Raw genomic sequence first — 13549 nt, forward strand, 5'->3', positions numbered from 1 at the left:
AGGAGCAGACCTAAAAGCAATACCTTCTTTTCCTCCTGCCTGCCTCCATTTCACTGCAAGTCTCAGACAACACAGGATTTCTGCAGTCCTTGATGACATGAAACCGCCATAATACCTCTAGTCTATGAGAGTATGTTGGAGCATACAGCAAGTATACGTGGAGACAGCCGAAACCTTTTTAAAGTCGAGCAGGGACACACCAGAAGCCAAGCAAGAGCCCAATGGCTCCATCCAGGCATAACTGCCCTTAAAGTGATTAAGACATTTTTTTAAATAACAAACATGTTATACTTACCTACTCTGTGCAGTTGGTTTTGCACAGAGCAGCCCGGATCATCCTCTTCTCGGGTCCCTCCCTACTGTTGAGTGCCCCCACAGTAAGCAGCTTGTTATGGGGGCGATCGAGCAGAGTCACAGCTCCCTGTGTCCATTTAGACACGGAGCCCTGCCCCCTCTCTTTCCTGATTGGCTGACTGACTTTTACAGCAGCGGGAGCCAAGTCACAGCATGCTGCTGTGTCAGCCAATGAGGAGGGGATTCCTGGGCAGCTGAGAAACTCCTGCAACATCGCTGTTTAAGATGGGTTCAGGTAAGTATTAGGGGGGTCTGTTGCACAAGGAGGTTTTTTTTTTTCATATCGTAATGCATAAGGTTGAGAAACCTCCTGCCTTTACAATCCCTTTAATTTATCCATCGCTATATATATACACACACACACACATATACACACGTCACACACACACACACACACACACCCCCAAAGAAAAAAAAAAAAAAAAAAAAAAAACTTACACAGCCTATGGTCGGCCTCAGTGTGCTGGGAAATATATTTTGCCTAGTTTGTCTTTATTGCCTTTTTAAAGTAAACTTTATATTGTTCTTTTGTACATTATTGTACAAAACTACAGTAAAGCCAGCCTAGATGGTGTGATTTTCTTTCCTGCACCTAAGAGTTGCAGGAAAGAAAATCCCTAGATTTCCCCATCCACACAGTTAGTGTGGATGGGGGAATCCCTTTCACGGAGCTATTGTGTTCTCTCGGCGGGGGTATGGGGAGCATTACTGGCCGGCAGAATACAATGATTACGGCTAGCGGCTATAACCGCCGACAGTAACTTTTGTAGAAAAATCCGACATGCTGATTGTATCCAAGTTGGTAGAATCAATCAGTTTGTCCATACATCCTTCGAAATTAGGCCGGTCTCTGCTAAACTGGCTGAATTTCGAGTCATTTATGGCCGACTCAAGTGAGAATGCCAGATAAGGACTGGAAACACCCCAATAAAATCCTATTGTCAGCTGCAAGAAGGAGACTCCGAAATATGACAAGCAGATAACCTCGGGGGTTCCCCAAGTTGCATAAGCAGCAGGGATGACGGCCAACTTAATCTATAACAAATACTTTTGGGTTGATGAATTTTCATGTGAAGTACAAATTCCCAAAAGACACGGCATACATTCAAGTCTCCTTAATAAGACATCTGCATAGTTAGAACAATTTCACATCTCATTTAATTAGCGGTTCTGCTAATTACAGTTACAAGTGATCACTATAGATCTCAATGATAGAGATGGTAGCACTTTGTTTAATTATTGTACTCTGCAAATCTCTGCACACAATACACACAAAGAGCAGTAAAACACATAATTATGATAAAGCGCATCATTACCACCAATTAGAAGTGTCAGCAAACCCCCAAAACCTTGAAAATAAATACTGCTAAAACGTGCTACATTTCCAGTAATATTATTACTATAATAAGTGATTAGATAGTAAACACATAGTAAAAACAAATATATGAAATAAATGGCCCTTATTTGGGCAGAGGATTGAAAACTTTGCTGGAGAGTTGGAAATTGCAAGAGTGGAACTACATAAAACAGATGTTATGTCATATGTAGCTGGAGTGTCCGAAAAACTCAGAAGGCTCTTTAAAGCTCAAATCTTGGGAAAGTAAAAATCATCCCTTGCATTGGGGCTGTTCCCGGCAACACAAGGGTTAAAAACTTGTTCAACATCTAGAGGACCGGGAAAAGCAGCGTTACTTACCCGATCCTTTGTGCTGCGAGACTGATCCAACAAGTTTCGTCTCCCCTATGTTCTGGCGACCAGATTCCCCCAATGGCATAAAGACTAATGCAGGCCATAGACCAGAGGTCTCAAACTGGCGACCCTCCACCTGGTGCAAAACTACAAGTCCCATCATGCCTCTGCTTATAGGAGTCATGCTTGTAACCGTCAGCCTTGCAATTCCTCATGGGAATTGTAAATCTGACAACAGCTGGGAGGGCCACCAGTTTGAGACCCCTGCCATAGATGGTTCGAATCTTGGCTGGTTCCTGCCGAATCATGATTCGAGCCATGTATGGGCAGGCTGAATGTACCCAAGCTGATTCAATCAACTAGGGTAGAAACAGCCTGACGGATTTTACATGCGACTGCTAGGGGCTGTTACAAGAATCACAGTGTTACCTGCCGGGAAAACACAATGCAGTTGATTTACTAAAACTGGAGAGTGCAAAATCTGGTGCAGCTGTGCATGGTAGCCAATCAGTCTCTAACTTAAGCTTGTTTGCTAAACCTATGACAACAAAAACCTGGAAGCTGATTGGTTTGTATGCAGAGCTGCACCAGATTTTGCACTCTCCAGTTTTAGTAAATCATTCCCAATAGCTACGTGCCAGGGATTCCCCATCAACATTAACTGTGCTGATAGGGGAATTGAGCATTTTTCTTTCCTGGAACCCATGGTTGCAGGTAAGAAAATCATTCCATCTATGGCCGGCTTAATGCAGAGCCCATAGCCTGGCATTGAACGTGAGGAGGCTAAGGAACAGTCCACTGCCAGAGCAAAGGGGAGTGCCATCTGCTGGGGGTGTGGGGTAGTAGGATCAGGTAAGTAAAAGTGCATTTCCTAGACCTTCAAAAGTATTTAACCCTTGTAGTGTGGCGGCAGCCCCACTGCAAAGGAGGATTTACATTTTCCAGGAACTGGACTAACAAAAACATCACAACCCTGTGTCTTTAAAGCCCAGCAACACACGGAGACAGAAGCTTGTACATCGAAAAGACCCAAATACAAAGGGTAACTTTGTATGTGCAGTGCAGTGAGGAATGTAAAGACCTGTACCTTAATAAAAAGAGACATTTTGATGTCAGGGACACATTTTGGACAGAGAGGACAACTGATTTAGAAGAGATGTAAAAAAACCATCTACATCAAACTGGAACCATTCTCTGCTCCTTCAGCACTCACTGGAGTGGTAGAAGTGGTTGGCTCAGGCTCTCAGCCACACGCTGAAAGGCTGAGCCAGCTGCCAGTCAGGCATCTGGGTGGATCCCCACATTGTCAGGATCTGTCCAGATTTTGGAGCAGCTCTGTGACATCAACCAACAGTGGCCTTTAGTACACTCATGATGCCTTTGTGAGAAGTCGCCCCCCCCCCCCTCCCATTTTGCTCCTTTCATATGTGTTCCATATACAGCTAAGACTATCAGATAATGCCAGACTGTACCTTGTCATCTAGCTGCAGGTACAAGCTAGCAACCTCCTCTTCATATTTCTTCTTCTCCTCTGAAGAGATGCAGGTAATGGCTGGGGACAGGTTGTCAATTATCGGCGTGTTGTCACATGGCTCAAAGCTCTTTTGATCCTTTGAACTCGTTTGTTCATCCAGTGGCACAGCATCACCTAAGACAAAAATATAAAGGTCTTATTTCTACATCACAAGAACTGACCCATATTAGAACAGCTATAAAAACCCTAGTGATCTACATTGCCTGTTGTAATGAAAGATACCATTGTTCCTTTCTCAGTGCAGATGACAAAGCCTTATTCAGCAGAATTCCTCGCACTTCCTGTACTGGGACAATTTTGTTACCAGGACAGGAAGTTAGGGAAATTTTTTCCAACAGTGACACAGACCGAAACCAAAAGCTGATGGAGATTCTAACCTTCACCTACTCTACAAAAAGAAAAAAAAAGTTTGAGGGTTTGTTAGGATTTACCATTTATGTCTAGGGGCAGGGGAGGACTGGGCCATTGGGCAGGGGGGGCAATTGCCCCCTGGGCCACTCTAATGTCCTGTAAAAAAGCTGCACAGACATGCCTAAAGGATTCCCGGTGAAGAGAAGCAAAAAGGTCTCTGACCCACTGACCTGAGTGCAGGATGAAGACAAGGACAGAGTGCAGGCCTCCCTCCCCAGCATGGCTGGTGTAAACTGTGTCTGAGCAGAGGCCAGTTCCATGCCCCACTTGAGACTCTCCTCCCCTGGCCAGCCCCAACTGAGCTGTCCCAGCAACCCCCAATCGTTCTCTGCTGGCCAGGTTGGGAACCCGGATTCAGCCGATGAGTAAGAGTACCTGGAGCAGGGCTTCAGCCTGGAATGGGGGTCAGGAGGAGCACGGGAAGAGGGAGAGTGGGGCACCACGGGCCTCTGGTTTGTACTTGCCCCCTGGGCTGAAAGTTGCCAGTCTGCCCCTGTCTAGGGGAAAAAAAAATCCTACCAGATCCTTCACTCCTTCCCACAGCTAGACCAGTCCCCACAACTTTCAGACCCCCACGCTCCCACTAGTGTAGGGTCCAAAGCCCTGCTCTGGAAGTGGGGGCACAGAGGGACTATCCAACGCCAGCTCGTGGCGAAGCACTGACTGCCGGGGGAGCGGAGGGTGGGGTAAGCAAAACAGTTTACAGCTATTAACCTTGGGGCGCAGCCTAGCTGCAAGGGATTTTTTTTTTCTCCCTTCGAGTTTGGCTTTAAGGAGAGTGTTATGTTGCCTATTCAAAACAAAGTGACAGAGTCTGCCGTTACCCCATTCCACCAGCAAGGTATACTACCTAATATATGGTCCTTAGCCACCTCCTCACTGCAGCAGTCCACTCAGGGTAAGCTCCGTGTCATCATTGCTGAACCTCATGTGACTGTGCTCTAGTGACCAATCACCACGTCCAAAAGGAGGATCAGCCAACCTAAACTTTCCACCTTACAGAAATCACAAGCCAAATATCCAAACTTCTTTTACATGGCTGGCAGCATTTGAGAGATCCTGTAGCAGCATTTCCTCAAAGAGGAAAATTTCTCTCTCCCACCCGCTTGTCTTTAGTTCTCGGTCTTAGATGTCAAACTAAAAATGGTTTATAACATCTCCATAAAAGCCTACGGCAAGCAAACCCTGTTTGAAGCAGGTGAGCAGGAGGTCAACTGTAAGTCAAATGCATTTCTGAATTATCTCAGAAGCGTCTCAAACTGATACCATGAACACAAGTCCAAAGCCTGTCAACAAAAGCCTTAAAAGCCGGACTAAAGGATCAAACACTTTTAGTTCCAGCAACGCGACACCTGTGAGGTCCCTCACCAGCTCCAGCATCTTTTCCCTGCATCCATCCGGGTGCCACTCTTCAGCACAGGATGAAGTCACTTCCACTAATGAGCAGGAAAGCAGTCATTTTGGCACACTGATAGCGGAGTGTACATTCCGCAGAGGATTGTGAACAAGCCAATAAGTATTTAAATTGCAGAAGAGACCTTGCAGGGCTCAACAAATCCTAGGCGCCAGGTCGCCATGGTGACTAGAAATTGCATCCTGGTGTCTGGGCTTTTGTCCGCCTATTCCTTGTTGGCACCAGGCATGAGCAATTCCTATTGCCTGACACCCCAAACATGCAGCTCTGTGCGCCAGGCAACTGATTTAGTTTTAACATCTAAAAACAACAAAAAACTAGAAAAACTTTAGCTCTGCTGTTTACCTGCAGCAGAGCTAAAGTTTTTTCTTTTTTTTTCTTCTTCACATACTTGCACCTCTGTGTATTCTCCGCTCCCTCCCCCAGTAGATCCGCTGCTGCTGTGCAGAAAGGTTCCTCCACATTCCCTTTCCTTTGGCATTAGCCAATCCGTGCGCATTGTGGCTCACCTCTCCTCCTCCCTGCTAGTCCCCGCGCACGGTGCTGGAGACAAGCAGGGAGGTGAGCAGAGTTTAGCAAATACAGCATGTTACACATGATTACAACACGCATACATTAAAAATTTTAGCCCCAACAACTTCAAGTGTTAAATCTTCACACAGAGTTTTAAAGGGATAAATTGTCTACATGGTCATTATACTCCCCTGAGGCATTATAAGATGGGTTACGTTACAGAACCACATTGCCTTAGATGCAAGAGACCATGGTGACCTAATCCATCTACTATGGCGATGGCCCAAACTACACCTCTACTGGAGACCGGTTATAGATACATTGAACATGGTGTTTAGATGAAAAATTCCACTGGACCCTAAACGCTTTAGAAGGTCATTGAGGACGAACATTCTAGGACAGCAGTTGGAAGGGCCCACTTAAATGCCCGTAGGTTAATCCTAGTAATGTGGAAATCCCCTAAATCCCCCTCACATAATTCCTGAGTGTCAGCCGTGGGAAATGCGTTACTCCTGGAATGCCATATCTTTACAAGACGTGGTTGCCCTGGTAAATTTGAAAACCTGTGGAGCTTGTGGTTCGATACCTCTGGACTCAGGAACTTGTATACCAATGATTGTTACTGTGCCCAAATAGACCATGAAGATCTAAGGGTTGCTTAAACCAACTGCTTATCAATAACTATTTCTGGTGGGCCAGAGGCATGGTTGAACTGCGCCGGTATATTCTCTGATAAAATTGTGAGGGCTTAGAGATATTTTAATATATTATATATATATATATATATATATATATATATATATATATATATATATATATATACACACACATAATATATATATATATATATATATATATATATATATATATATATACACACACACACATACATATATACATACATACACACACACACACACACACACATATACACATATATATATATATATATATATATATATATATATATATATATATATATATATATATATAGTTGCTGCTGGCTTTGTAATGAATGTCTTTGAAATGTGTAAAACAGAAGCACTTTCTCTTTTACTGTACTGTAATGGACTGCTATGTTACCCTTTTTATACAATAAACATTTTCCAGATTTAAAAATAAAATAAAAAGATAAATTGTGAGAAAGCCGTCTCATTCAGTAGCATTGTAACTGAAAGAGAGAGCTGTCTTGATTTTTAAGTAAAACTAAATAAAATAAAAGCCATAACTTACGTATAATTGCCGCCTCATGGGACTAGCAGGGTAACGATAAGCAATTTATTGCTTTTATTTTATTCTGCCATTTTATACTCCAAACAGAAAACTGAAACATTGAATAAAACATCTGGTGTGTAACATCAGAATATATTCATTATCTGCACAAGTTAAATGCCCATGAGGTTTGGTTCTAGTCTTCTATATATGTAAATTTCAGATCTAGTATTTTTGTCATTAAAAATAAAGCTTTAGGGCTCTTTCACACAGGCGTTCCTTTTTTTTTGCCCGATCAGGTCCTTTTTTTTTTTTTTTTTTGTAACGGACACGGATGACACTTGTGTCATCCGGTCCATATATGTCCGTTTTTCATCCCATCCGTTTGCGGATGAAAAACTGACATAATGCATGTCTATGTAAATACGGATGTCTGCGGATGACACCACTGACATCCGTTTTTGCTTCCGTTCCGTTTTTTGAAAGGAAGAGAAAATAGGGTTCTCCTCCGTTCAAAAAAACTGAACTGAACTGAAAAAAAACGGATGTTAGAGGATGATCATCCGATGACATCCGTATTCACATAGAGATACATTATGTCCGTTTTTCATCCGCAAATGGATGGGATGAAAAACAGACATACGGAACGCCCGTGTGAAAGAGCCCTTAGTTCGAAAAAAAAACAAAAAAAAAACAAAACTGACTAACTTTTTTTTAGCTAACCCCTAGATTCAAAGCAAATTTGTCAAGCCGTGCATTATAGGATTGATTTACTAAAACTGAAGAATGCAAAATCTGGTGCAGTTCTGCATATAAACCAATCAGCTTCCAGGTTTTTTTTGTCCAAGCTTAATTTAGGAAGGTGAAGTTAGAAGCCGATTGGCTACCATGCACAGCTACACCAGATTTTGCACTGTGCAGTTTTAGTAAGTCAGGCTCGGTTCACACTAGCCCGACTCCAAAGTCTTACGACTTTCAGTGCATTTTTGGAGTGACTTATTACATTCTGTGGCATTAAAGGAATATCAAAGTCAGACCAAAGTAGTGCAGGAACCTTTTCTAAAGTCAGACAGACTTGTGAAGTATCAGTTAAGACAGCTCTCATAGGAAAACATTGAAGTTCACGTCATCCGATTTGGGGTCTCACAAGTTGGATTCTATGGCACATCAGAGTGAACCGAGCCTCAACCCCTACATCTCAAAAACTACAAACAAAAGCCTGACTGTTCATAATTTCTTAAGTTTATACATTTAGTTCAACTTTGAGAACAGTCATGGATGAATAGGTCAAAAGTGCCAGGCAATGGTTTAATGGATTCATTTAAAACTAAAAAGGTAGTTTATTGGTGAGAGGTGCTTTTTGCCACTTTCAGATCGGAGGATTTTCCCCCTTAATGACCAGGCCCTATTTTGCGATTCGGCGCTGCGTTAATTTAACGGACAATTGCGCGGCCGTGATATGCTGTACCTAAATAAAATTGATGTCTTTTTTTCCCACAAATAGGAGCTTTCTTTTGGTGGTATTTGATCACCTGTGCAATTTTTATTTTTTGCGCTATAAACAAAAAAAAGAGCGACAATTTTGCAAAAAAACACAATATTTTTCACATTCTGCTATATAACATTCCCCCCAAAAAAATAATTAAAAATCTAAATGTAACATTTTAGGCCAATTTGTTTTCTGCTACATATTTTTGGTAAAAAAAAAAAAAATAAAAAATAAAATAAATCGCAATAAGCATATTTTGATTGGTTTGCACAAAAGATATTGCGTTTACAAACTACGGAAAAGATTTGTCGTTTTTTTTTTTTTTTTACTAGTAATGGCGGCAATCTTCGATTTTTAGCTGGACTGCGACATTGCGGCGGACATTTTTGACATTTTTGGGGGGACCAGTGACATTAATACAGTAATCAGTGCTAAAAATATGCACTGTTCCTGTAATAATGACACTGGCAGGGAAGGGATTAACAGTATAGGTGATCAAGGGGTTAAATGGAAGCCTAGGGGAGTGTTTCTAACTGTGGGGGGGTTGGGCTTGTGAAATGATCACAGAGACCTGTGATCCTATATAAGCAGGATCGCATAGCCTCTGTGATCATCCGAGGGAGAAGGACGGACGGTTGTGTTTACATCAGCCGTCCATCCTTCTCTGTCAGCGGGGGGAGATCGGCGGTGTCAGTCGGCAATTGGAGCCGCCCGACACTGGTGCCAGCTTCTCTGCTGATGATCGGGGGCGGGAGCGCGCTCGCCCCCTAGCTTCTTCCAGTCAGATGACGTTTATTAACGTGATTCTGCCTGGGACTGCCACTTTGCCGGCGTAAATCTACAGTGCATAGTCGGCAAGTGGTTAAGCACACAGCTAGTTCCCTTCAGGGGACCTTACAGAAGGGAGCCACCAAGAGTGGTGCACTCTTTTGCCTGACATCATGAGTATCCAATCTGCGGCCCAAGACGGCTATGAATGCGGCCCAACAAAAAATCGTAAACTTGCTTAAAAACGTTGATTTTGTTTTTTTTTTTGTTTGTAAAAATGTGTTTGTGAACACATACAAGTCTAGTAAAGAGATACGGTTTCTTCAGCCGCATAAATTTAATCTTAAGCCTCGTACACATGCAACGATTGTTGGCCGACCGATCGGCCGTCTTTTGTCCAGTGTTGTTGTACTGGTTGAAATGTGCTCTAGACTGCACACAAATTTTTTCGGCCAACAACAACCAACTTCAGAAGTGATGTCATGTTCTGGTTTACTTTCCGTGTATTTTTTCTTCTCTGAGCATGCCCAGTCTTGCTCATCTGATTTTTGTCGGCCGAAATATGTACTGACTGACGAACAATCGGCCATTCTGTTGACGGCCAACAAAAATTTTATAGCATGCACACCAGATTTTGTTTGGCCGAAAAGTTGCAGTCGGTTGTCAGAAGCATCATACTAACAAGCAGACAATCGGCCGTTGGCTGAAAATTTACGGCCAACAATCGGTGCGTGTGTACGGGGCTTTAGAAAAAGCCCACTCTTCTGGATTGCGCCTTATACATGTCATCAGTTTCCGGCAGCACCTAAATTTGCAAGAAACTATTTTCAAGGATGACGCACCAGAAGGGCAAAATTACTACCAAAATATCGGATGAGAACCTTAAGAATTGAGAATTGCTACTCCATCCATCCAACCAGATATTGATGCGTGTCAAATATCGCACTAGTTTTACGTTGCCTTCTTTTACTTTTATAACGTAAAATATTACAAAAAATGAAGTTTTATTACTCAGATAGGTACAATGATCTATACAAGTAATTGTTCACTTGTGATCCGCCTGACCTTTTCTGCTCATCAGCTCTTTATTGTTCGTGTATTTTATGTGCGGCTCAAGACTATTCCTTTTCTTCCAATGTGGCCCAAGAAGGTCAAAAGGTTGGACACCCCTGCCTTAAAATGGTTGCCAACATTACATTAGGTCCAATGTAAAGTACTTTACATTCCATACAAGTGTGGCTACTTCTGTATATCTGAAAACGTCTGCAGCCGATGTGACTTCATTCTAGGTTTAGCGATCCCGTTAAATTAAAGCTCTATGGGCTTAACGTGCCAGCACTCTGCAGCCACCGACAGCACCATTTCTCAGTGTCCGGATGCAGATAACTATATCTAGGAAATTCACTCGTGTTCATCAGAGAACTGCTGTACAGCACGATAAATAAAGTCGCTATTGAACCTGTAATCACATTTGTGAGCCATAAACTCGGCAACCAGGAGGACCTGCCAGCCACCGTCACCATGGCAACGTCATGGCTCTAATCAAAAATACATTCAGCTCTGTGCAGTCAGTGAAGCCCCAGGGACACTTAAAAGCCAGAATACATGAAAGGAAGAGCATGCAGCCGAGGTAGGGAAATACTCTGTTTAAGGCACTTCGGCATCATTATGTTGCACCGTCATCTACAGAGAACTTGCAAATCAGTAGTATGCATTTGTATATATTGCAGGTTATTTTTTTTTCCCCAAAAGTGTTACATACATTTATTTATTTTTTTGTATAACATAGTCAAACACATTTTATACTAAAATACTAGGGATGAGTGGAGTGATTTTGGCTTAATGGATTTTGCCATGAAATTACATTAGACACTCATTTTGACGAGTTGGAAAAATATCTACCTTTAAAGTTGAATTGAAATCAAAATGATAAAAGCTTTTGACAGGCAGGGTTTTATGACAGAAAAGACCCGATAGGTCCTTTGTCAACAATGCATCTCCCTGCCTGTTAGAGGGAATATACACTGCGCCCTGCATGCGCATGCACAGCTCAATGTTTTGTTTTTTTATGGCAGCACTCGGTGCCGTGATGTGACTACTGTGCACATGGGTGGGAGTGACATTATTGTGGTCTGGCCATTCGAGCCGCAGAACAGCGCAAACCCAGAAGGAAGGCCAAGAGAAGATGGAGGTGGCTGTGACCAGCCAGAGTGCTGACAGTGCTCCCCGGAGGGCACCGTTTGACAAGCAAGTCTACCATTATGTGCAAATATGCAGCGCATACTAGCCCATTACATGAGGATAATGAGCTTTATAGAGTGTGCAAAATTTCTGCCGGCATCCCAAATACTACCCTTTAAGTCCCTGAGGGGTCTTCTCCGCACATTTGTGCATATGTACATACTAGCCCCTTATGGCATAAAGCTCCTGGGAGGGGGGGACGACATTTATTTTTAAAATTTAGCAGCGTTTACTTCCACTTTAGGAGAGCAAGATTCTAAGCCCTGTAACGCCCCCTTCTAAGCCACTTCTAGCAACCAGTGAAAAGCATGATGCGGCAAAATAAATGGTTTAAAGCTGAATTCCAGGAATCCAGCTACTTTATAAAAACTGCAGGTATGCCATGAGTCAAGTCTATTGGAGGGTCTGCTACTTCATAGACTTATCTCTATTATTCAGACATCTGACAGGTTTATTGTGTCCCAGGAGGATAACTTCTAGAGCTCTGGTGCTGCTCTTCCTTCAAGAGCAGAGACACTGGAACTGCTATGCCCGCCCCTACCCTCCTCCTGCCCATTCACAGATGCCTTTGTTTTATGTGAACCCATTCACAAAATACAAAGGCTTCTGTGAATGGGCAGTAGAGGGGAGGGGCAGACATTGCTGCTCTGTGTGCTTCTCTCCTCCTCATAGCCAGAAGGAGTGCAATAAACCGGTCACATAATATAGACAAGTCCCAGAGGTGACATGCTCATAGTATGCCTGCACTTTTTGCAAATTTGCTGAATTCCTGGAATTCAGCTTTAATAGTGGTGCTTATAGTGTGTCATGCCTCCTTCTACAGCTAAGCTGTCACCATTGGCGTTTTCTCTCTGCCTCATCTCCTGTCACCTACCTGTACAACATCAAAACAATGAAGCTGTACAGTGCACTATCTGTAGATTTTATTGGAAGTAGAGATGGCACTACTTCTCCTGACTTCTTTGACATCTTTCACGTCCACCGTCTACCGTCTACCAGGGTTTAGTCATAGACTCATGGACCCAGTAGAAGGAAACTAAATACTTTAGAGGAATGAGAAGACAGAGTGTCTTCTCTTCTTGTTTCTTAGTAAAATAATTTTAGGAACGATGGCTAGCACAGTGTGAGGCCGCACCAAAAATTATACTTTAGCTGGCCATAGACTTCAGCATAAACCGGCTGAGATTCGAACCATGTAGGGGCAGGTAGAATGTACCAAAGTTGATAATTCAATCAACTTGGGTACAACCAGCCTGCCTGATTTTACATGTGATTATTTATGGTTAGTGGCTGTTATAGCTGCTAGTAATAATCCCTGTGTTCTCCTGGCGGGGGCAGCTTCCCCGCACCAGGAGAACACAATGGCTCCACGAGAGGGAATCGACTGTCACACACGTGGTTGAAGGAAATAAATTTGCTCTGTCTATGGGGGACCTTTATTATACAGCACCCAATACAAGGCTAATGTAGGGTGCGACAATGAGCCTTCCAATCACAAGCAGCACTTGGTATTGCTCACAGTGAGAAGGAAGAAGGAAATGAGGGAGGCACAGGGAATCTGATGCCCAATGAATCTCAAGGACAAAAGTACCTTTTTTTTTGCTCTTCTTGGAATAGCCAGTAGAAAATAGTTTTCAGATATGGGTAAGATCCTCCTTTAAAAGAAGAGAATGGCCAAAGCTTTTTTTGGCCATACTTCTCTTGTGGTCACTGGATTGCACTTACTTTTGCTCAGCTGATGTGACATTGCTACTCCAGGCTCTGGAAGGAACCGGGCAATATTGTCAGGATCCACCCAGCTACCCGATTGACAGCTGGCTCTCTTGCCCAGCACTCCAGTAAGCGTTGGAAGAGCAGTGCAATCAGCGGTCATATGATTGCTCAGTTCTCATCCTTAGAGCCAAAGTGGGGCAGCAGCATCAT

General features: G+C 43.1%; 1 protein-coding gene across 1 annotated transcript in view; it reads right to left on the bottom strand.

The window, feature by feature from the left end:
* KIF5C (kinesin family member 5C) overlaps positions 1-13549 on the bottom strand; it is a gene marked incomplete at its 3' end in the record, with an annotated part of 105290 nt that overhangs the window by 29513 nt on the left and 62228 nt on the right. Inside the window, exon 12 of the mRNA XM_082260333.1 lies at positions 3517-3692. Coding sequence (XP_082116459.1) covers positions 3517-3692 — 176 coding nt within the window. The remainder of the gene's footprint in view (positions 1-3516; positions 3693-13549) is intronic.

Source organism: Pelophylax lessonae (genome assembly GCF_965119305.1).
Source record: "Pelophylax lessonae genome assembly, chromosome: 6".
NCBI classification, from domain to species: Eukaryota; Metazoa; Chordata; class Amphibia; order Anura; family Ranidae; genus Pelophylax; species Pelophylax lessonae.